The sequence below is a fragment of the Phocoena phocoena genome, chromosome 18 (assembly GCF_963924675.1).
Source record: "Phocoena phocoena chromosome 18, mPhoPho1.1, whole genome shotgun sequence".
NCBI lineage: Eukaryota > Metazoa > Chordata > Mammalia > Artiodactyla > Phocoenidae > Phocoena > Phocoena phocoena.
The window spans coordinates 66480027-66505831 of NC_089236.1; the positions used below are offsets into that span (position 1 = coordinate 66480027).

At 40.6% G+C, this 25805-nt stretch overlaps 1 protein-coding gene across 1 annotated transcript in view; it reads left to right on the plus strand.

Moving 5' to 3' along the window:
- The window catches only part of DNAJC3 (DnaJ heat shock protein family (Hsp40) member C3), a 91377-nt gene that overhangs the window by 32941 nt on the left and 32631 nt on the right, over positions 1–25805 (plus strand). Inside the window, exon 5 of the mRNA XM_065895892.1 lies at positions 24283–24435. Within this exon, the coding sequence (XP_065751964.1) occupies positions 24283–24435 (153 nt within the window). The remainder of the gene's footprint in view (positions 1–24282; positions 24436–25805) is intronic.

Below are 25805 nucleotides of genomic sequence, written 5' to 3' on the forward strand. Positions count from 1 at the left end.
ATTGCATTGAATCTGTAGATTGCTTTGGGTAGTAGAGTCATTTTCACAATGTTGATTCTTCCCATCCAAGAACATGGTATATCTCTCCATCTATTTGTATCATCTTTAATTTCTTTCATCAGTGTCTTATAATTTTCTGCATACAGGTCTTTCGTCTCCTTAGGTAGGTTTATTCCTAGATATTTTATTCTTTTTGTTGCAATGGTAAATGGGAGTGCTTTCTTGATTTCACTTTCAGATTTTTCATCATTAGTATATAGGAATGCCAGAGATTTCTGTGCATTAATTTTGTATCCTGCTACTTTACCAAATTCATTGATTAGCTCTAGTAGTTTTCTGGTAGCATCTTTAGGATTCTCTATGTATAGTATCATGTCATCTGCAAACAGTGACAGCTTTACTTCTTCTTTTCCGATTTGGATTCCTTTTATTTCCTTTGCTTCTCTGATTGCTGTGGCTAAAACTTCCAAAACTATGTTGAATAAGAGTGGTGAGAGTGGGCAACCTTGTCTTGTTCCTGATCTTAGTGGAAATGCTTTCAGTTTTTCACCATTGAGGATGATGTTTGCTGTGGGCTTCTCATATGTGGCCCTTATTATGTTGAGGAAAGTTCCCTCTATGCCTACTTTCTGGAGGGTTTTTATCATACATAAATGGGTGTTGAATTTTGTCGAAAGCTTTCTCTATATCTATTGAGATGATCATATGGTTTTTCTCCTTCAATTTGTTAATATGGTTTATCACATTGATAGATTTGCGTATATTGAAGAATCCTTGCATTCCTGGAATAAACCCCACTTGATCATGGTGTATGATCCTTTTAATGTGCTGTTGGATTCTGTTTGCCAGTATTTTGTTGAGGATTTTTGCATCTATGTTCATCAGTGATATTGGCCTGTAGTTTTCTTTCTTTGTGACATCTTTGTCTGCTTTTGGTATCAGGGTGATGGTGACCTCGTAGAAGGAATTTGGGAGTGTTCCTCCCTCTGCTATATTTTGGAAGAGTTCGAGAAGGATAGGTGTTAGCTCTTCTCTAAACGTTTGATAGAATTCACCTGTGAAGCCATCTGGTCCTGGGCTTTTGTTTGTTGGAAGATTTTTAATCACAGTTTCAATTTCAGTGCTTGTGATTGGTCTGTTCATATTTTCTATTTCTTCCTGATTCAGTCTTGGCAGGTTGTGCATTTCTAAGAATTTGTCCATTTCTTCCAGATTGTCCATTTTATTGGCATAGAGTTGCTTGTAGTAATCTCTCATGATTTTTTTTTTTTCTGCAGTGTCAGTTGTTACTTCTCCTTTTTCATTTCTAATTCTATTGATTTGAGTCTTCTCCCTTTTTTTCTTGATGAGTCTGGCTAGTGGTTTATCTATTTTGTTTATCTTCTCAAAGAACCAGCTTTTAGTTTTATTGATCTTTGCTATCATTTCCTTCATTTCTTTTTCATTTATTTCTGATCTGATTTTTATGATTTCTTTCCTTCTGCTAGCTTTGGGGTTTTTTTGTTCTTCTTTCTCTAATTGCTTGAGGTGCAAGGTTAGGTTGTTTATTCGAGATGTTTCCTGCTTCTTAAGGTGGGCTTGTATTGCTATAAACTTCCCCCTTAGAACTGCTTTTGCTGCATCCCATAGGTTTTGGGTCGTTGTGTCTCCATTGTCATTTGTTTCTAGGTATTTTTTTATTTCCTCTTTGATTTCTTCAGTGATCACTTCATTATTAAGTAGTGTATTGTTTAGCCTCCATGTGTTTGTATTTTTTACAGATCTTTTCCTGTAATTGATATCTAGTCTCATGGTGTTGTGGTCAGAAAAGATACTTGATACAATTTCAGTTTTCTTAAATTTACCAAGGCTTGATTTGTGACCCAAGATATGATCTATCCTGGAGAATGTTCCATGAGCACTTGAGAAAAATGTGTATTCTGTTGTTTTTGGATGGAGTGTCCTATAAATATCCATTAAGTTCATCTTGTTTAATGTATCATTTAAAGCTTGTGTTTCCTTATTTATTTTCATTTTGGATGATCTGTCCATGGGTGAAAGTGGGGTGTTAAAGTCCCCTACTATGAATGTGTTACTGTCGATCTCCCCTTTTATGGCTGTTAGTATTTGCCTTATGTATTGAGGTGCTCCTATGTTGGGTGCATAAATATTTACAATTGTTATATCTTCTTCTTGGATCGATCCCTTGATCATTATGTAGTGTCCTTCTTTGTCCCTTTTAATAGTCCTTATTTTAAAGTCTATTTTGTCTGATATGAGAATTGCTACTCCAGCTTTCTTTTGGTTTCCATTTGCATGGAATATCTTTTTCCATCCCCTTACTTTCAGTCTGTATGTGTCTCTAGGTCTGAAGTGGGTCTCTTGTAGACAGCATATATAAGGGTCTTGTTTTTGTATCCATTCAGCCAATCTGTGTCTTTTGGTGGGAGCATTTAGTCCATTTACATTTAAGGTAATTATCGATATGTATGTTCCTATTCCCATTTTCTATATTGTTTTGGGTTCGTTACTATAGGTCGTTTCCTTCTCTTGTGTTTCTTGTCTAGAGAAGTTCCTTTAGCATTTGTTGTAAAGCTGGTTTGGTGGTGCTGAACTCTCTCAGCTTTTGCTTGTCTGTAAAGGTTTTAATTTCTCCATCAAATCTGAATGAGATCCTTGCTGGGTAGAGTAGTCTTGGCTGCAGGTTTTTCTCCTTCATCACTTTCAGTATGTCCTGCCACTCCCTTCTGGCTTGTAGGGTTTCTACTGAGAGATCAGCTGTTAACCTTATGGGGATTCCCTTGTGTGTTATTTGTTGTTTTTCCCTTGCTGCTTTTAATATGCTTTCTTTGTATTTAATTTTTGACAGTTTGATTAATATGTGTCTTGGCGTATTTCTCCTTGTATTTATCCTGTATGGGACTCTCTGTGCTTCCTGGACTTGATTAACTATTTCCTTTCCCATATTAGGGAAGTTTTCAACTATAATCTCTTCAAATATTTTCTCAGTCCCTTTCTTTCTTCTTCTTCTGGAACCCCTATAATTCGAATGTTGGTGCGTTTAATGTTGTCCCAGAGGTCTCTGAGACTGTCCTCAGTTCTTTTCATTCTTTTTTCTTTATTCTGCTCTGCAGTAGTTATTTCCACTACTTTATCTTCCAGGTCACTTATCCGTTCTTCTGCCTCAGTTATTCTGCTATTGATCCTATCTAGAGTACTTTTAATTTCATTTATTGCGTTGTTCATCGTTGCTTGTTTCATCTTTAGTTCTTGTAGGTCCTTGTTAACTGTTTCTTGCATTTTGTCCATTCTACTTCCAAGATTTTGGATCATCCTTACTATCATTATTCTGAATTCTTTTTCAGGTAGATTGCCTATTTCCTCTTCATTTGTTAGGTCTGGTGGGTTTTTATCTTGCTCCTTCATCTGCTGTGTGTTTTTCTGCCTTCTCATTTTGCTTATCTTACTGTGTTTGGGGTCTCCTTTTTGCAGGCTGCACGTTCGTAGTTCCCGTTGTTTTTGATGTCTCTCTCCAGTGGCTAAGGTTGTTTCAGTGGGTTGTGTAGGCTTCCTGGTGGAGGGGACTAGTGCCTGTGTTGTGCTGGATGAGGCTGGATCTTGTCTCTCTAGTGGGCAGGTTCACGTCTGGTGGTGTGTTTTGGGGTGTCTGTGGCCTTATTATGATTTTAGGCAGCCTCTCTGCTAATGGGTGGGGTTGTGTTCCTGTTTTGCTAGTTGTTTTGCATAGGTTGTCCAGCACTGTGGCTTGCTGGTCGTTGAGTGAAGCTGGGTGCTGGTGTTAAGATGGAGGTCTCTGGGAGATTTCCACCGTTTAATATTATGTGGAGCTGGGAGGTCTGTTGTGGACCAGTGTCCTGAAGTTGGCTCTCCTACCTCAGAGGCAGAGCCCTGACTCCTGGGCTGGAGCACCAAGAGCCTTTCATCCACACGGCTCAGAATAAAAGGGAGAAAAAGTAGAGAGAATTGGTAGAAGTATGAGGGAAAGGAGGAAAGGAAGGAAGGAAGAAAGAAGCAGAGAAGGAAAGAAAGGAGGGAGGGAGGGAGGAAGGAAGGAAGGAGGGAAAGAAGGAACAAAGACAGAAAGAAAGAAGATACAGTAAAAATAAAATAAAGTATAATATAGTTATTGAATTAAAAAATATTTAGGAAAAAAAAGGGACGGATAGAACCTTAGGACAAATGTTGGAAGCAAAGCTATACAGAGAAAATCTTACACAGAAGCATACACATACACCTTCACAAAAAGAGGTAAAGGGGGAAAAATCATAAATCTTGCTCTCAGAGACCACCTCCTCAATTTGGGGTGATTCGTTGTCTAAAGGAGGGAAGGAAGGAAGGAAAGAAAGAACGAAGGTAAAGTATAATAAATTTATTACAATTAAAATTAATTATTAAGAAAAAAAATTTTTTTTAAAAAACCATGGACGGATAGAGCCCTAGGACAAATGGTGGAAGCAAGAGTATACAGACAAGGTCTCACACAGAAGCATACACGTACACATTCACAAAAAGAGGAAAAGGGAAAAAAATCATAGATCTTGCTCCTAAATTCCCCCTCTTCAATTTGGGATCATTCCTTGTCTATTCAGGTATTCCACAGATGCAGGGTATATCAAGTTGATTGTGGAGCTTTAATCCGCTGCTTCTGTGGCTGCTGGGAGAGATTTCCCTTTCTCTTCTTTGTTCTCACAGCTCACAGGAGCTCAGCTTTGGATTTGGCCCTGCCTCTGCGTGTAGGTCGCTGGAGGGCGTCTGTTTTTTGCTCAGACAGGACGGGGTTAAAGGAGCCGCTGATTCGGGGCCTCCGGCTCACTCAGGCCGGGGGTTGGGGGATGGGGGAAGGAGGGGCACTGCGTGCGGGGCGGGCCTGCGGTGGCAGAGGCGGCGTGACGTTGCACCAGCCTGAGGCCCGCCGTGCGTTGTCCCGGGGAAGTTGTCCCTGGATCCCGGGAACCTGGCAGTGGCGGGCTGCACAGGCTCCGCGGAAGAGGGGTGTGAAGAGTGACCTGTGCTCGCACACAGGCCCCTTGGTGGCGGCAGCAGCAGCCTTAGCGTCTCCCGCCCGGCTCTGGGGTCCGCGGTTTTAGCCGCGGCTCGCGCCCGTCTCTGGGGTTTGCGCTTTCAGCCGCGGCTCGCGCCCGTCTCTGGGGTTCGCGCTTTTAGGCGCGGCTCGCGCTCGTCTCTGGGGTTCGCGCTTTTAGCCGCGGCTCGCGCCCGTCTCTGGAGATCCTTTAAGCAGCGCTCTTAAACCCCTCTCCTCGCGCACCAGGAAACAAAGAGGGAAGAAAAAGTCTCTTGCCTCTTCGGCAGGTGCAGGCTTTTCCCCGAACTCCCTCCCGGCTAGGCGTGGTGCACTAACCCCTTCAGGCTATGTTCAAGCCGCCAACCCCAGTCCTCTCCCTGAGCTCCGTCCAAAACCGAAACCCGAGCCTCAGCTCGCAGCCCCGCCCTCCCCGGCGGGTGAGCAGACAAGCCTCTCGGGTTGGTGAGTGCTGGTCGGCACCGATCGTCTGTGCAGGAATCTCCCCGCTTTGCCCTCCGCACCCGTCGCTGTGCACTACTCTGCGGTCCCGAAACTCCCCCCTCCGCCTCCCGCAGTCTCCGCCCGCGGAGGGGCTTCCTAGTGTGTGGAAACTTTTCCTCCTTCACAGCTCCCTCCCACTGGTGCAGGTGCCGTCCTTATTCTTTTGTCTCTGTTTTTTTTTTTTTCTTTTGCCCTACCCAGGTACGTGGGGAGTTTCTTGCCTCTTGGGAGGTCTGAGGTATTCTGCCAGCCTTCAGTAGGTGTTCTGTAGGAGTTGTTCCACGTGTGGATGTATTTCTGGTGTATCCGTGGGGAGGAAGGCGATCTCCGCCTCTGACTCTTCCGCCATCTTCAAGGTCCCCGATATGTTCCTTTTAATTGAAATCTTTATTGAGGTAATTGTAGATGCCCATGTAATTGTAATTAATAATACATAGAGGTCCTGTGTACCCTTTACTCACTACCCAGTTTCTCCCAATGATAACATCTTTTAAAACTATATTATGGAGCTTCCCTGGTGGCGCAGTGGTTGGGAGTCCGCCTGCTGATGCAGGGGACACAAGTTCGTGCCTTGGTCTGGGAAGATCCCACATGCCGCGGAGTGGCTGGGCCGGTGAGCCATGGCCGCTGAGCCTGCGCGTCTGGAGCCTGTGCTCCGCAACAAGAGAAGCCACAGCAGTGAGAGGCCCGCGTACCGCAAAAAAAAAAAAAAAACAACTGTATTATGGCATTACAGCCAGGATATTGACATTGATATAATCTACCAGTCTATTCAGATTTCTCAGTCTTACTAATATTCATTTCTCTATATGTATTTAATTCTATACACTTTTTCCTGTATCCATCACCACAGTCAAGATACTGAACAGTCCTCTTGCCACAAGGATCCCTTCTGTTGCCCTTTTATAACCACACCCACTCCCCTCCCATTACTGCTTCAGCCCCTCATTCATAACTCCTGGCAACCACTAATTTGTTACTTGTTTCTTAAATTTTGACGTTTGAAAAATGTTACATATGTGGTCTCAAATGTTATGTAACCTTTTGGAATTTTCTTATTCAGCATAATTCCCTGGAGATTCATGTAGACTGTTGCATTATATATCACTTAGCTATTTCTTTTAATTGCTGAGTATTGCATGGTATGTGTGTGATGCATTTTATTCATCTATTCATCAGTTGATAGACATTTGGGTTATTTCCTCTCCTTTCCTGGCAAGGACTCAGTGAATGAAAAGCCACGGACTCTGTTTACTACAGCCCTCCCAACTTCCTTTTCCCCCTCTATAAAAGTGCTCTCCTTCCCTTGCTATCTGGGGAGTTGCACATAGCTTGCCATGGTCGCAGACCCCAAACTGCAGTTCTTTGCTGATCCCGAATAAGTACAACTTTGCTGGAGAAATATTTGGCAATCTATTTGTTTTAGGTCAACATTTTGGGATCAGAGAAGACTCCCAGTGGCTCCAGAGCTGGCAAGCAAACAGGTGCATTATCCATAAATGAGCTCATTGTTGCTCACTGCTTTTCTCACTGACCCTGGAATTTGAAGGTACATCTTTCTTATTGATCCCAGCTTATGCCCTCTTTGCATTTGAAGCTCTCCGGGCTTTATTTGGGATCTATTTTAAGGTTTTGTCTTACCGGTTAAGGCCTTGCTCTGTATGAGAGTACTCATTTGGCATTTTGGTCTGATTTTCAGATCAGACTGTTTTATTGAAGCTGGCTAGCCTTCCGCGCATTCCTTCGGAGACAGGGGCTGTTTCTCCTGAACCAGTTTAGCGATCGGCCCATTGCTTTGGAATAGGGGCTGTTCTCTGGAAACTGGATGGAAAAAGCCTTTGGTCTGGCTCTTCCAACACCAAGCTATTTCCTTAGAATTGGCTGGTATTAGCTTGCAAGCTGTCTGAATTGAGCTGTTTGAGCTGTAAACTGTTTAAGCTGTTTGAAAATTGTTCCTTTACTCTAGGAAAAAAATCTCTGAGAAATGGGATCCCAATACAAAAATATTTTGAGGGCCCCCCATGTTTAAAAACTATGGTCCTTCCTCATGTGCATTTCTAACAAAATGGACCAACCTGACCAAAGACTGTTTAGAATACCAGTGGCCATTATGGAGAACTTTTGAAATCCAGAAATGAAAGGAATGCCTATTTCAGTTGGTATTTTGAGGCTTCCTAATGTTATCAGGAGCCTAAAATTGTTTCACTGCAAAATAAGATTTTAAGATTAACTGAGGCACACAAATGATTAAAGAAAAATAAACTGGCTCCTGAAGCCTTAGGCTCTTCTTCCTTGGCTTTGAGGATCTGTTTATTAATTTTTTACAGTATGCATCGTTTGCAGGCTATTCCTATGGAATGTAGGCACAGGTCTGAAACGTGTGTATATGTTCTGCATGGTGTAGAACATTTGTTGATATTTGCATTAGAAAGAGTGAGAAAACGTGTATTTGCTTGTATATTGATAAAAGCCTTTGGAAAGACATGCAAGAAACTGGTAATATCCATTACCTCTTGGAGGAGAACTGTAAAGTGACCTTGGGAAGTTCTTACCTTCTGAGGACCTCATTTTCCTCATTGTGAAGCATAGAAATTGAAGAGATGACATGGTCCAATCTTTATTGTTTGGTACCATAAAATGGTTTGAAAAGATAAATTTTATATTATGACTATATTTTATCTTTGCCAATTAAAGAATTCTTATATTTTATTTTTTGATCTGTGAATATAGATGATATATAATTTATTTTCTTTCTATGTTCTTAAGTGAGCTTTTTGTGGTATTTAAGAGAGTTTACCAGTCTATAAAGTCCATAAAGATTTCATCTTACTAATAACAATATACAGTCAGATAGCTACATTCAGGTACAGATTTTACACCTTGGAATAGAAGTTTGAATATGCTTAATCTCTTTTTGGGCTACAATGAGAATTTCATATTTGTTAAGTGTACAGGTTACTCTGCTGCCAGAGGGTCTCCTGTAAACAGGGCTGCCTCAGGTCCATACTGGTTGTCGTAGTCCTGAAAAGGATCTTAGGTGGTTTAGTTTGTCTTCAAGCTATCAGTGACTCCTGTAACCAGTGCCTACGGTCATTTCTTAGTTCAGTGAGTGTTTTAGTGCATATTTGCAAGTCAAGAGTGGTAGGGTTAGAGGGTTGCTGACAAAGAAAACTAATCTCTTAGGATAGCTAATGATAAGTACTATGATTGAGCCTGTGGGAACATACCAGTAGGGTTACCTAATGGAGCTGGGAGTTGGGGGTCGGGGGTCAAAAAGGGCTTTCCTAAAGGAGGAAGAGCATGCATTTATGATCTCACAGTTCATGGGGTCAGGAATTTGAACAGGGTTAGTTGGCTTCTCTGCTCTAGCATCTCTCACAGGCTACAAAGTGCCGGATAGGGCTGTAGTGTTATCTGAAGACTTAGTTGGTGAAGGAATTGCTTCCAAACTCACTTGGTTGTTGGCAGGATGAGGTATTTTTTTTTTTTTAAGAGCATCAGCTTTATTGGTCATTTGTGCTTTGGAAATGTGTGTGAGTGAGAGTCCCCTGAGGAGGGGGCTGGGTCTCTGCCTGGTCACTGCTGGTTCCTCTTGAGCTGTTAGACTGACTTTGGTTTCTTCCAAGCTGTTGACCAGAGGCTTCCCTCAATTCTTTCTTACCTGGGCCTCTCCATAAAGCATCTCACTACCTGGCAGGCTTGCGTCATCAAAGTGAGCAAGTGAGAAGGCAAGAGATTACCAGCAAGAGAGAGAATGCCAGCAAGATGGAAATCACAGTGTTTTGTACATAATCAGGGAAGTGACATCCTGTGACCTTTGTCCTGTTCTGTTTGTTAAAAGGAGTTACCAGCTCTATCCCATACTCTAGGGGAGGGGATGACACAAAGGAATAAATTCCAGGGAGGGTGCATCTCAGAAGTCAAACAACCTGCTGTTTTCACTTGAGGTACCAAATTAGGAGTGTATTTAGATTAGAGTAGGGTAGATTAGAGGGCAACTTACCTCTTTCAAGTCCCCATCCCATAGTTATTACAGGGTTTTTGTTTTTTTATAACCATCTTTAAAATTGAAGTACAGTTAATTTACAAAATTATGTTAGTTTCAGGTGTACAGCAAAGTGATTAAGTTATACATGTGTAAAATCTATTCTTTTTCAGATTCTTTTCCATTATAAATTATTACAAGATACTGAATATAGTTCCCTGTGCTATACAGTAGGTCCTTGTTGTCTATCTGTTTTATGTATAGTAGTGTGTATATGTGAATACCAAACTCCTAATTTATCCCCCCCTCCCACCGCTATCCCCTTTGGTAACCATAAGTTTGTTTTCTATGTCTGTGAGTCTATTTCTGTCTTCTAAATAAGTTCATCTGTATCATTTTTTTAGATTCCACATGTAAGTGGTATCATATGATATTTGTCTTTCTCTCTCTGACTTCACTTGGTATGATAACTTCTAGGTCCATCCATGTGGCTGCCGATGGCATTATTTCATTCTTTTTATGGCTGAGTAATATTCCATTGTGTGTGTGTGCATGTGTGTGTGTGTGTATGTATATCTGCACACCACATTTTGTTTTTTTGTTTTATTTTACATTTTTATTGCAGTATAGTTGCTTTACAATGTTGTGTTCATACTGTACAGCAAAGTGAATCAGCTATACATATATCCCCTCTTTTTTGGATTTCCATCCTATTTAGGTCACCACAGAGCACTTAGTACAGTTCCCTGTGCTATACAGTAGGTTCTCATTAGTTATCTATTTTATTTATTTTTAATATCTTTATTGAAGTATAATTGCTTAACAATGGTTTGTTAGTTTCTGCTGGATAACAAAGTGAATCAGCTATACATATACATATATCCCCATATCTCCTCCCTCTTGCATCTCCCTCCCACCCTCCCTATCCCACCCCTCTAGGTGGACACAAAGCACCAAGCTCTGCAGCTGCTTCCCATTAGCTATCTGTTTCACATTTGGTAGTGTATATATGTCCATGCCACTCTCTCTCTTTGTCCCAGCTTACCCTTCCCACTCCCTGTGTCCTCAAGTCCATTCTCTATGTTCTGTGTCTTTATTCCTGTCCTGCCTCTAGGTTCTTCAGAATATATATATATTTTTTAAGATTCGATATATATGTGTTAGCATATGGTATTTGTTTTTTCTCTTTCTGACTTACTTCATTCTGTACGACACACTCTAGATCCATTCACCTCACTACCAATAACTCAGTTTTGGTTCTTTTATGGCTGAGTAATATTCTATTGTATATGTGTGCCACATCTTCTTTATCCATTCATCTGTCACTGGACACACAGGTTGCTTCCATGTCCTGGTTATTGTAAGTAGCGCTGCAGTGAACATTGTGGTACATGATTCTTTTTGAATTATACTTTTCTCAGGGTATATGCCCAGTAGTGGGATTGCTGGGTTGTATGGTAGGTTGTTCTATTTTTAGTTTTTTTCTTAAATACATTTCTTTATTTTTATTATTTTTCAACATCTTTATTGGAGTATAATTGCTTTACAATGGTGTGTTAGTTTCTGTTTTATAACAAAATGAATCAGTGATACATATACATATATCCCCATATCTCTTTGCTCTTGCATCTCCCTCCCTCCCACCCTCCCTATCCCACCCCTCTAGGTGGTCACAAAGCACCGAGCTGATCTCCCTGTGCTATGCGGCTGCTTCGCACTAGCTATCTATTTTACATATGGTAGTGTATATATGTTCATGCCACTCTCTCACTTCATCCCAGCTTACCCTTCCCCCCCGCATATTCTGAAGTCCATTCTGTAGTAGGTCTGCGTCTTCATTCCTGTCTTGCCCCTAGGTTCTTCATGACCTTTTTTTTCTCCCTTAGATTCCGTATATATATGTTAGCATACGGTATTTGTTTTTCTCTTTCTGACTTACTTCACTCTGTATGACAGACACTAGGTCCATCCACCTTACTACAAATAACTAAATTTCCTTTCTTTTTATGGCTCAGTAATATTCCATTGTGTATATGTGCCACATCTTCTTTATCCATTCATCTGTTGATGGACACTTATGTTGCTTCCATGACCTGGCTGTTGTAAATAGTGCTGCAGTAAACATTGTGGTACATGACTCTTTTTTTTTTTTTTTTTTTTCTTTTTTGCGGTACGTGGGCCTCTCACTGCCGTGGCCTCTCGAGTTGCGGAACACAGGCTCCGGACGTGCAGGCTCAGCGGCCACGGCTCACGGGCCCAGCCGCTCCGCGGCATGCGGGATCCTCCCGGACCGGGCCACGAACCCGTGTCCCCTGCATCAGCAGGCGGACTCCCAACCACTGCGCCACCAGGGAAGCCCACATGACTCTTTTTGAATTATGGTTTTCTCAGGGTATATGCCCAGTGGTGGGATTGCTGGGTCGTATGGTGGTTCTATTTTTAGGCTTTTAAGGAACCTCCATACTGTTCTCCATAGTGGCTGTATCAATTTACATTCCCACCAACAGTGCAAGCAGGTTCCCTTTTCTCCACACCCTCTCCAGCATTTATTGTTTGTAGATTTTTTGATGATGGCCATTCTGACCACTGTGAGATGATATCTCATTGTAGTTTTGGTTTGCATTTCTCTAATGATTAATGATGCTGAGCATCCTTTCATGTGTTTGTTGGCAGTCGGTGTATCTTCTTTGGAGAAATGTCGATTTAGGTCTTCTGCCCATTTTTGGATTGGGTTGTTTGTTTTTTTGATATTGAGCTGCATGTGCTGCTTGTAAATTTTGGAAATTAATCCTTTGTCAGTTGCCTCATTTGGAAATATTTTCTCCCATTCTGAGGGTTGTCTTCTCATCTTGTTTACTGTTTCCTTTGCTGTGCAAAAGCTTTGAAGTTTCATTAGGTCCCATTTGTTTATTTTTGTTTTTATTTCCATTTCTCTAGGCGGTGGGTCAAAAAGGATCTTGCTGTGATTTATGTCATAGAGTGTTCTGCCTATGTTTTCCTCTAAGAGTTTTATAGTGTCTGGCCTTACATTTAGGTCTTTAATCCATTTTGAGTTTATTTTTGTGTTTGGTGTTAGGGAGTGTTCTAATTTCATTCTTTTACATGTAGCTGTCCAGTTTTCCCAGCACCACTTATTGAAGAGGCTGTCTTTTCTCCACTGTATATTCTTGCCTCCTTTATCAAAGATGAGGTGACCATAGGTGCATGGGTTTATCTCTGGACTTTCTATCCTGTTCCATTGATCTCTATTTCTGTTTTTGTGCCAGTACCATACTGTCTTGATTACTGTAGCTTTGCAGTATAGTCTGCAGTCTGGGAGCCTGATTCCTCCAGCTCCGTATTTCTTTCTCAAGATTGCTTTGGCTATTCGTGGTCTTTTGTGTTTACATACAGATTGTGAGATTTTCTGTTCTAGTTCTGTGAAAAATGCCATTGGTAGTTTGATAGGGATTGCACTGAGTCTGTAGATTGCTTTGGGTAGTTTAGTCATTTTCAGAATGTTGATTCTTCCAATCCAAGGACATGGTATATCTCTCCATCTATTTGTATCATCTTTAATTTACTTTATCAGTGTCTTATAATTTTCTGCATACAGGTCTTTTGTCTCCTTTTGTAACTTTATTCCTAGATATTTTATTTTTTTGTTGCAGTGGTCAGTGGGAGTGTTTTCTTAATTTCACTTTCAGTGTTTTCATCATTAGTGTATAGGAATGCCAGAGATTTCTGAGCATTAATTTTGTATCCTGCTACTTTTACCAAATTCATTGATTAGCTCCAGTAGTTTTCTGGTAGCATCTTTAGGATTCTCTATGTATAGTATTGTGTCATCTGCAAACAGTGACAGCTTTACATCTTCTTTTCCTTGGATTCCTTTTATTTCTTTTTCTTCTCTGATTGCTGTGGCTAAAACTTCCAAAACTATGTTGAATAATAGTGGTGAGAGTGGGAAACCTTGTCTTGTTCCTGATCTTAGTGGAAATGGTTTCAGTTTTTCACCATTGAGGACGATATTTGCTGTGGGTTTGTCGTATATGGCCTTTATTATGTTGAGGTAAGTTCCCTCTATGCCTACTTTCTGGAAGGTTTTTATCATAAATGGGTGTTGAATTTTGTTGATAGCTTTCTCTGCATCTATTGAGATGATCATGTGTTTTTCTCCTTCAGTTTGTTAATATGGTGTATCACATTGCTTGATTTGCATATATTGAAGAATCCTTGCATTCCTGGGATAAACGCCACTTTACCATGGTGTATGATCCTCTTAATGTGCTGTTGGATTCTGCTTGCCAGTATTTTGTTGAGGATTTCTGCATCTATGTTCATCAGTGATATTGGCCTGTAGTTTTCTTTCTTTGTGACATCTTTGTCTGGTTTTGGTATCAGGGTGATGGTGGCCTCATAGAATGAGTTTGGCCCCGTAGAATGAGTTTCTTGCCTATATTTGGAATAGTTTGAGAAGGATAGGTGTTAGCTCTTCTCTAAATGTTTGATAGAATTCGCCTGTGAAGCCATCTGGTCCTGGGCTTTTGTTTGTTTGAAGATTTTTAATCACAGTTTCAATTTCAGTGCTTGTGATTGGTCTGTTCATATTTTCTATTTCATCCTGGTTCAGTCTCATAAGGTTGTGCATTTCTAAGAATTTGTCCTTCCAGGTTGTCCATTTTATTGGCATATGGTTGCTTGTAGTAATCCTTCATGATCCTTTGTATTTCTGCAATGTCAGTTGTTACTTCTCCTTTTTCATTTCTAATTCTATTGATTTAAGTCTTTTCCTTTTTTTTTGTTGATGAGTCTGGCTAATGGTTTATCAATTTTGTTTATCTTCTCAGAACCAGCTTTTAGTAGGATTGATCTTTGCTATCGTTTCCTTAGTTTCTTTTTCACTTAATTCTGACCTGATGTTTATGATTTCTTTCCTTCTGCTAACTTGGGGGGCGTTTTGTTCTTCTTTCTCTAACTGCTTTAGATGTAAGGTTAGGCTTTTTTATTTCAGATGTTTCTTGTTTTTTGAGACAGGATTGTATTGCTATAAACTTCCCTCTTAGAACTGCTTTTGCTGCATTCCATAGGTTTTGGGTCATCATGTTTTCATTGTCATTTGTTTCTAGGTATTTTTTGATTTCCTCTTTGATTTCTTCAGTGATCTATTGGTTATTTAGTGTATTGTTTAGCCTCCACGTGTTTGTGTTTTTTACAGATTTTTTCCTGTAATTGATATCTAGTCTCATAGCGTTGCAGTCAGATAAGATACTTGATACGATTCAGTTTTCTTAAATTTACCAAGGCTTGATTTGTGACCCAAGATATGATCTATCCTGGAGAAAGTACCATGAGCACTTGAGAAGAAAGGATAGTCTGCAGTTTTTGGATGGAATGTCCTATAAATATCAATTAAGTCCATCTTGTTTAATTTATCATTTAAGGCTTGTGTGTCCTTATATATTTTCATTTTGGATGATCTGTCCATTGATGAAAGTGGGGTGTTAGAAAGTTCCCTACTATGATTGTGTTATTGTTGACTTCCTCTTTTATGGCTGTTAGCATGTGCTTTAATGTATTGAGGTGCTCCTATGTTGGGCGCATAAATATTTACAGTTGTTATATCTTCTTCTTGGATTGACCCCTTGGTCATTATGTAGTGTCCTTCTTTGTCTCTTGTAATAGTCTTTATTTTAAAGTTTATTTTGTCTGATATGAGAATTGCTACTCCAGCTTTCTTTTGATTTCCATGGAGTATCATTTTCCGTCCCCTCACTTTCAGTCTGTATGTGTCCCTAGGTCTGAAGTGGATCTCTTGTAGACAGTGTATGTATGGGTCTTATTTTTGTATCCATTCAGCCAGTCTCTGTGTTTTGGTTTGAGCATTTAATCCATTTACATTTAAGGTGCTTATCAATATGTATGTTCCTTGTACCATTTTCTTAATTGTTTTGGGTTTGTTATTGTAAGTCTTTTCCTTCTCTTGTGTTTCCTGCCTAGAGAAGTTCCTTTAGCATTTACAGTAGAGCTGGTTTGGTGGTGCTTAATTCTCTTAGCTTTTGCTTGTCTGTAAAGGTTTTAATTTCTCCGTCGAATCTGAATGAGATCCTTGCTGGGTAGAGTAATCTTGGTTGTAGGTTTTCCCCTTTTATCAGTTTAAATATGTCCTGCCACTCCCTTCTGGCTTTCAGAGTTTCTGCTGAAAGATCACCTGTTAACCTTACGGGGATTCCTGTGTATGATAATTGTTGCTTTTCCGTTGCTGCTTTTAATATTTTTTTGTGTGTTTAATTTTTGATAGTTTGATTAATATGTGTCTTGGCATGTTTCTCCTTGGATGTATCCTGTATGGGACTCTCTGCGCTTCCTGGACTTGATTGACTATTTCCTTACCCATATTACGGAAGTTTTCAACTATAATCTCTTCACATGTTTTCTGAGTCCCTTTTGTTTCCCCCTCTTCTTCTGGGACCCCTGTAATTCGAATGTTGGTGTGTTTCTGTTGTCCCAGAGGTCTCTGGGTCTGTCCTCAATTCTTTTCATTCTTTTTTCTTTATTCTGCTCTGTGGTAGTTAATTCCACTATTTTATCTTCCAGGTCACTCATCCATTCTTCAGCCTCAGTTATTCTGTTGATTCCTTCTAGAGAATTTTTAGTTTCATTTATTGTGTTGTTCTTTATTGTTTGTTTGATCTTTAGTTCTTCTAGGTCCTTGTTAAACATTTCTTGTATTTTCTCCTTTCTATTTCCAAGATTTTGAATTATCTTTACTGTCATTACTCTGAATTCTTTTTCAGGTAGACTGCCTATTTCCTCTTCATTTGTTTGGTCTGGTGGGTTTTTACCTTGTTCCTTCATCTGCTGTGTATTTCTCTGTCTGCTCATTTTGTTTAACTTAATGTGTTTGGGGTTTCCTTTTTGCAGGCTGCAGGTTTGTAGTTCCTGTTGTTTTTGGTGTTTGCTCCCAGTGGGTAAGGTTGGTTCAGTGGGTTGTGTAGGCTTTCTGGTGGAAGAGAGTGGTGCCTGTGTTCTCGTGGATGAGGCTGGATCTTGTCTTTCTGGTGAGCAGGACCATGTCCAGTGGTGTGTTTTGGGGTGTCTGTGAACTTACGATTTTAGGCAGCCTCTCTGTTAATGGTTGGCTTGTGTTCCTGTCTTGCTAGTTGTTCGGCATAGGGTGTCCAGCACTGGAGCTTGCTGGTCGTTGAGTGGAGCTGGGTTTTAGCGTTGAGACGGAGATCTCTGGGAGAGCTTTCGCCATTTGGTGTTATGTGGGGTTGGGAGGTCTCTTGGGGACCAGTGTCTTGAACTCAGCTCTCCCACCTCAGAGGCTCACGCCTGACACCTGGCCAGAGCACCAAGACCCTGTCAGCCACACGGCTCAGAAGAAAAGGGAGAAAAAAGAAGAAGAAAGAAAAAAAAAAGGTATTAAAATAGAAAAAAATTAGTAAAAATGAAAACATAAAAATGTAATAAAAAAGAAAAGAGAAAGAAGTGACCAACGAAACCAACAAACAAATCTACCAAAGATAACAAGTGCTAAAAACTATACTGAAAAAAACCCAAACAACAACAACTAAAAACGGACAGTCAGAACCCTATGACAAATGGCAAAAGCAAAGCTATACAGAGGAAATCACACAAAGAAGCATACCCATACACACTCACAAAAAGAGAAAAAGGGAAAAAAAATGTATATTAAAAAAAAGGAAGAGAGCAACCAAATCAATAAACATATCTACCAATGATAATAAGCTCTAAATACTAAATAAGATTAACATAAAACCAGAAACCAAATAGATGCAGAAAGCAAACCCTAAGTGTACAGGTGCTCCCAAAGTCCACCGCCTCAATTTTGGGATGATTTGTTGTTCATTCAGGTATTCCACAGGTGCAGGGTACGTCAAGTTGATTGTGGAGATGTAATCCACTGCTCCTGAGGCTCCATGGAGAAATTTCCCTTTCTCTTCTTTGTTGACACAGCTCCTGGGGTTCAGCTCTCTATTTGGCCCTGCCTCTGCGTGTAGATCGCCTGAGGGTGTTTGTTCCGCACCCAGACAGGATGGGGTTAAAATAGTGATTGATTAGGGGGCTCTGGCTCACTCAGGACAAGGGGAGCAGGGAGGGATACGGAATGCAGGGCGAGCCTGCAGCAACAGAGGCCAGAGTGACGTTGCACCAGCCTGAGGCGCACCATGTGTTCTCCCGGGGAAGTTGTCCCTGGATCACAGGACCCTGGCAGTGGCGGGCCGCACAGGCTACCGAGACGGGAGGTGTGGATAGTGACCTGTGCTTCACACAGGCTTCTTGGTGGCGGCAGCAGCAGCCTTAGCATTTCATGCCTGTCTCTGGGGTCCGTGCTGATAGCCGCAGCTCGCGCCCGTCTCTGGAGCTCGTTTAGGTGGTGCTCTGAATCCGCTCTCCTTGTGCACCCTGAAACAGTGGTCTCTTGCCTCTTAGGCAGGTCCAGACTTTTTCACGGACTCCCTCCTGGCTAGCTGTGGCACACTAGCCCCCTTCAGGCTGTGTTCATGCAGCCACCCCCAGTTCTCTCTCTGGGATCTAACCTCTGAAGCCCGAGCCTCAGCTCCCAGCCCCCGCCCGCCCCAGCAGGTGAGCAGACAAGCCTCTCAGGCTAGTGAGTGCTGGTTGGCACCAATCCTCTGTGCGGGAATCTCTCCGCTTTGCCCTCTGCACCCCTGTTGCTGTGCTCTCCTCCGTGGCTCCGAAGCTTCCCCCCACCCTCCTCCCGTCTCCGCCACTGAAGGGGCTTCCTAGTGTGTGGAAACTTTTCCTCCACAGCTCCCTCCCAGAGGTGCAGGTCTTGTTCCTATTCTTTTGTCTCTGTATTTTCATTTTTCTTTTGCCCTACCCAGGTACGTGGGGAGTTTCTTGCCTTTTGGGAAGTCTGAGGTCTTCTGCCAGTGTTCAGTAGGTGTTCTGTAGGAGTTGTTCCACGTGTAGGTATAGTTTTGATGTATTTGTGGGAAGGAAGGTGATCTCCACATCTTACTCCTCCGCCATATTGAAGGTGTCCCCTAGTTACCTGTTTTATACACAGTATCAATAGTGTATATATGTCAATCCCAATTTGCCAATTCACCCCCCGCTTCCCCCTTGGTATCCATACATTTGTTCTCTATATCTTTGTCTCTATTTCTGCTTTGTAAATAAGATGGTCTGTACCAATTATTTCAGATTCCACATATATGCATTAATATATTCATTTTTCTCTTTTTGACTTACTTCACTCTGTAAGACAGTCTCTAGGTCCTTCCACGTCTCTACAAATGACCCAATTTCAGTCCTTTTAATGGCTGAGTAATCTTCGTGTGTGTGTGTGTGTGTGTGTGTGTATCTCCACACCACATCTTTTTTATCTATTCATCTGCTGAGGGACATTTAGGTTGCTTCCATTTCTTGGCTATTATAAATAGTGCTGCTATGGATATTTGGATGCATGTATCTTTTCGAATAGAGTTTTCTCTGGGTATATATGCCCAGGAGTGGGATTGCAGGATCATGTGATAACTCTGTTTTTAGTTTTTTAAGGAACCTCCGTACTGTTCTTCATAGTGGGCTGCACCAGTTTGCATCCCCACCAACTTTGTGGGAGGATTCCTTTTTCTCCACACCCTCTCCAGCATTTATTATTTGTAGGCTTCTTAATGTTGACCATTCCGACTGGTGTGAAGTGATACCTTATTGTAGTTTTGGTTTGCATTTCTTTAATAATTAGTGATGTTGAGCATCCTTTCATGTGCCTTTTGAGCATCTGTATGTCTTCTTTGGAGAAATGTCTGTCTAGGTCTTCTGCCCATTTTTCATTGGGTTTGGTTTTTTTGATATTAAGCTATATGAACTGTTTGTATATTTTAGAAATTAATACCTTGTCTGTAGCATCATTTGCAAAAATTTTCCTCCAGTCCGCTGGTTGTCTTTTCATTTTGTTTGTGGTTTCCTTTGCTGTGCAAAAGCTTTTAAGTTTAATTGAGTTCCTTTTTTTTCCTATTTATTTATTTATTTTTGGTACGTGGGCCTCTCAGTGTTGTGGCCTCTCCCATTGCCGAGCACAGGCTCCAGACATGCAGGCTCAGCGGCCATGGCTTATGGGCCCAGCCACTCCACGGCATGTGGGATCTTCCCAGACCGGGGCACGAACCCATGTCCCCTGCATTGGCAGGCAGACCCTCAACCGCTGCGCCACCGGGGAAGGCCCTAATTGAGTTCCTTTTGTTTATTTTTGTTTTTATTACCATTACTCTGGGAGATGGATCCAAGAAGTATTGCTGGAATTTATGTCAAGGAGTGTTTTGCCTCCATTTTCCTCCAGCAGTTATATAGTACCTGGTCTCACATTTAGGTCTTTAATCCATTTTGAGTTTATTTTTGTATTTAGTGTTAGGGAATGTTCAATTTCAGTCTTTTACGTGTAGCTGTCCAGTTTTCCCAGCACCACTTATTGAAGAGGCTGTCTTTTCTCCATTGTATATTCTTGCCCCCTTGTTGTAGATTAATTGACCATAAGTGCATGCATGGGTTTATTTCTGGGCTTTCTATCTTGTTCCATTGATCTGTATTTCTGTTTTTTGTGCCAGTACCACACTGTTTTAATTACTGTAGTTTTTTAATATAGTCTGAAGTTAGGGCATGTGATTCCTCCAGCTCCATTCTCTCTCAAGATTGTTTTGGTTATTCGAGGTTTTTTGTGTTTCTATACAAATTTAAAAAATTTTTGTTCTAGTTCTGTGAAAAATGCCATTGGTAATTTGATAGGGGTTGCACTGAATCTGTAGATTGCCTTGGGTTCTATGGTTGTTTTAACCATGTTAATTCTTCCAATCCAAGAACATGGTGTATATTTCCATCTATGTCGTCTTCAGTTTCTTTCATTAACATCTTAGAGTTTTCAGAGTACAGGTCTGTTGCCTCTTTAGGTAGGGTTATTCCTAGATATTTTATTCTTTCTGATGCGACAGTTAATGGGATTGTTTCCTTAATTTCTGTTTCTGATATTTCATTGCTAGTATATAGAAATTCAACAGATTTATTTATATTAACTTGTATCCAGTAACTTTACCAATTTCATTGATGAGCTCTAGTAGTTTTCTGGTAGCATCTGTAGGATTTTCTATGTATAGCCTCATGTTGTCTGCAAACAGTGACAGTTTTACTTCTTCTTTTCCATTTTGGATTCCTTCTATTTGTTTTTCTTCTCTGATTGCTGTGGCTAGGACTTGAATAAAAGTGGTGAGAGTGGACATCCTTGTCTTGTTCCTGATCTGAGAGGAAACGCTTTCAGCTTTTCACCATTGCGTGTGATGTTGGCTGTGGGTTTGTCATGTGTGACCTTTATTATGTTGAGGTATGTTCCCTCTATGCCCACTTTCTGAAGAGTTTTTTTAATCACAAGTGGATGTTGAATTTTATCAAAAGTCTTTTCTGTATCTATTGAGATGATCATATAGTTTTTATTCTTGTCAATGTGGTATACTGTGTTGATTTGCAGATGTTGAAAACTCCTTGCATCACTGGAATAAACCCCACTTGATCATGGTGTCTGAGCCTTTCAGTGTGTTGCTGGAATCAGTTTGCTAGCATTTTGTGGACAATTTTTACATCTATGTTCATTATTATGATTTTTTCTCCAAAAGATAGTGACTATGGTTAATAAGAAATAAAGTACTGTTACAGATAGAGGTTTGGCTGAAAGAGTCAGAACTGTAAAGCACCACAGAAAAGAAGGGATATCAAGAAACATGACAAAAGGAGGGAGGGAAATATCAGTAGGGTTCACTCTCCACGGGTAAGTATCCCAGAACATGAGAGGGCAGTTGGGAGGAGTCAGCAACCTTGGGATAAGAGTGAAAAGCTTCATCTCACTTAACCCTCTTTGAAACTCTCCTGAGTTATATGCCCTTAGTTTGTTCCTCAGACTCCTTTCTTACCTCCCTGGAAGAATCTCCCCCTCTTCTCCTTTTCCCTCCCAACCCCAAAGAAGCCCAGATGACCAGAGCTCACTCCTTCTTTCCCATTCCCATTATTTGACCATGGAGTGAGGCTGAGCCCCCCATTCTCACCCTCGAGGTTTAGGGCCTTCCCCTCCCTCACCTTCCTACAAGAAAGATTGTGTTGAAGAGAATAGACTGTAAAAGTTTGGGAGAGAAAAGATGCAAATTCCATCCAGAAGAGGCAGTCTCTAATACATTCTGTCCAAAAGGGGGCAGTAGTGTACATATAGGAAACAACTTACCAATATATATGCCCCCCTCTATGTCCACTGCAGCATTATTTATAATAGCCAAGATATGGAAACAACCTAAGTGTCCATTGATGGATGAACAAATAAAGAAGATGTAGGGGCTTCCCTGGTGGCACAGTGGTTGAGAGTTTGCCTGCCGATGCAGGGGACACGGGTTTGTGCCCCGGTCTGGGAAGATCCCACATGCCATGGAGCGGCTAGGCCCATGAGCCATGGCCACTGAGCCTGCGCGTCTGGAGCCTGTGCTCCACAACGGGAGGGGCCACAACAGTGAGAGGCCCGTGTACCGCAAAAAAATAAAAAATAAATAAGATGTAGTATGTATATGCAGTGGAATACTATTCAGCTATAAAAAAAGAAATCCTTCCATTTGTGACAATATGGATGGATCTTGAGTGTATTAGGCTAAGTAAAATAAATCAGATGGAGAAAGACAAATACTGTATGATTTCACTCATGTGGAATCTAAAAAGACAAACAAATGAACAAACAAAATGAAATTTATTCATAGTTGCAGAGAATAGATTAGTGGTTACTGGAGGGGATGGGGGTTGGGAGTTGGGTATAATGGGTGGAGGGGGTCAGCTGTATAATGATGAATGGTAACTAGACTTGTGGGAGTGATCACTTTGTAGTGTATACAGATGTTGAATTATAATGCTGGATACCTGACACATCATCATCATCATCATCATCATCATCATCATCATTATCATTGTGGAAACAAGTCATCACTAAACATCTACTTTTACCCAGAGCAAAGTGACAGCACATATACACTTATACTCCTTCCAGCGTGGTTTATTAAAAATACTCAAGACTACCCTGAGGATGCTAAAACAAAGACAGGTATTCCATAGCCCAAAGTAGCTTCCTTCAACTTGTAAATTCAGTCATGCAGGGAAAATCCTCCTCCACAGTGAGCTAAGGTTGCCATTTCCCAGTTACCTGTGAATGCTTGGAGTCCTAGCCATTCCTTCAAAAGCCAAAGATTAAACAGACAGAAAAGAATACCTAAAATATCCAAAAAACAAAATGGAGAAATACCGTCCCTTCACCAAGAACTAATATTCCTAAGTTTTCTCATTCGGAGTATTCTCTTCTACCAGGTAGCTACTGGGGGTGTTTTTAAAACATGAGTCCACTGAAAGGGAAGCAGTGTGATTGGTCAACCGAAGGGGAGGTATTTCTAGAAATAACCTACTGGTGTCTATACTTCACCCAAAACGGGAGCCCATTAACTACAATTCCCATCTTAGTAGGAATATTAGATTTCAGGAATTATCACATAGAAACTAATCTTAAAGAAAAATCTTTCCAAAAAATCAGTAGCTTTTTATTTATTTATTTATTTTATTTATTTATTTTTTTTTGCGGTACGCAGACCTCTCACTGTTGTGGCCTCTCCCGTTGCAGAGCACAGGCCCTGGACGCGCAGGCCCATCGGCCATGGCTCACGGGCCTAGCCGCTCCGCGGCATGTGAGATCTTCCCGGACCGGGGCACGAACCCGTGTCCCCTGCATTGGCAGGCGGACTCTCAACCACTGTGCCACCAGGGAAGCCCATAATCAGTAGCTTTTTAATGTAGGCACCTAATTTTTCTGTGCCGTTAGGCTTAAGATTTTTCCATCTGGAGGAAGAAATTGTTAAGAGTTGACTGTGCATATGAGGCCAACCTGGGGGCAGGAATGAAGTGTAAGCAGACACAAGGGATTTTATTGAGGTGGCAGAAATGGTCTAAAACTGTGATAATGGTTGCATACTTTGTAAGTTTATTAAAAATCATGAAATTGCACAGTCAAAACGAGTGAATTTTATGGTATATAAAGTATACCTTGATAAAGATGTTTAATAAAAGAGTCAATGTGTGAACCTCCTAAAATCATGTCATAAGCCTTTTAAATAAGATATTACTCTCTTATTTTTCCCTGTAAAGTCTTCCTTTCTTATTATACCTCAAACGCTCTGGTATCAAATCTTTTTTATCTTATAACCTCTAAAAAACTGCCCTCTCCTTCAGTTTCCCTATGCTCTTCATTATTGTGATAAAATGATTTTATACTTAAAAATAAATACTTAAGAAATATAATTAGAAGGCAAAACACATAAAACTCAGGTTTTTCTGCAGAGCTATATGTAAGAAAGTGAGAAAGGTGCTTTCCTTCATTCTTCTCTACCTTTTCACATTCCTAAATATATTTGCTTCCTGGTAAGTTTTGGCGACCCAGCTCCACTGGGTTTGACTCTAGCTCCACTGCTTGCTCTCGTGCACCATATTGGTGGGAATAAGGATGCCTTTGCTGCTGCTTCCCACAGTGATCAGCACCAGGGGACGAGTCATTGGAGAAGCCAGTTGTGCCAGTGTCTCCTTACCCCTTTCCCCCGATGAACTTGAGTGTTTGGAAGGGTCAGATCATTGTATATTATTGTATTGTACTTTACTTGTATATTGTAATATACTTTCATTGTATATTATGGTTGTTACACTCAAGAGATTGAAAACCCTGTTTAATTTCTTATTATTGTTATAGCTCAAATCAAATCCAAGTGAAAATGAAGAAAAAGAAGCCCAGTCCCAACTTATCAAATCTGATGAAATGCAGCATTTGCGTTCACAAGCACTTGATGCTTTTGAAAGCTCAGATTATATTGCTGCTATAACCTTCCTTGATAAGGTTTTAGAGGTAAGTTTTTTTTTGCTCTTGCAGCTGACATGCCTAACACTTACTGCTTTTTACTATAAGGTATGTGTATATACTTTGACATGTTATATACCACAAAAAACCTAGATAGCATAAAATCAGATTGACCCTGGGGTTTTCAGCTCCTAATTGAAAGATGGTGTTTATACAGAGCAAAATTTTGGACTGAAATTTTCAGTAAATATACTGAAGGTGCTATGGAGTGGGAGTTGCATATTTTTGTACATTGCCTGCTTTGCTGTTTTCTGTTTGATTTTGCATTTGGGGGGGGCAGGTTAAGAAAACTCTAGGGGTTAGTTAATGGGGTAAAAGATGAAAGAGTTGGTTGAAGAAAAAGGAAAAATGATGTTTGGGAGGAAAGATGAGTGTTTAGAGTGAGAAGTTTCTAGGGAAGAAGGCAGATGAAGAGTTGATAGGATCCAGAGGGTTCTAGATAGGGAAATCTAAGTCTGCCTCAGCAAGGACTTAATGACAAAGGATGTAATGGTTTCAGAAGGAAGTCTAAAATAATATTCAAATGGAAGCAGTCATAATTCATATTTATTTATCATTTTCATAGCACTTTGTGTAGTCTAATCTTGGCAATAAACTCGATGTATGTAGAATGGCCACTTTTTGATAGTTTCATAGAGGAAATTGTGTGATGTCTAGTGGAATTCGTGGTTTACTAAATTATTTTGTTAATGCTTTATCAAGGAAATATAAATTTATGATTTTCACCTTCCAGTAATGAGACTATCCATCTTGACCTAGCTTGTTGTATTTAGTTTATATACAATGTTGATTCTGATATCTTACTCTGTGAAAAGTTGACATGACTTTAATACAGCTCTAAGAAATACATAAAGACACTTACACAGGTCTTATTGGTGAGCATTTGGGTTTACATTTTGAAGAATACTAATGGTGTACTAAACATTGTCAACTTTTTGATAAAATAGAAACAGTGAAGCTTCAGCCTTCTCACATTGTTTTTCTCTTTATTTTTGTGATATGCGGATTTAATTTCAAAGAGGTAACATTTTGTAAAAGATCATTTAATATAGTTACTGGTAGAATAAAAATATTTTGTGAATTTAGAGCCTAGATTTTATTTTTTGAGACTAGAAATTAGAATTGTTAACTACAAAAATCCAGTTAGAAAATATTCTCTTCAAAATCAAATACAGTAGGGCTTCCCTGGTGGCACAGTGGTTAAGAATCCATCTGCCAATGCAGGGGACACGGGTTCGAGCCCTGGTCTGGGAAGATCCCACATGCTGCAGAGCAGCTGAGCCCGTGCGCAACTGCTGAGCCTGCGCTCTAGAGCCCGCGTATCACAACTACTGAAGCCCACGTGCTTAGAGCCCTTG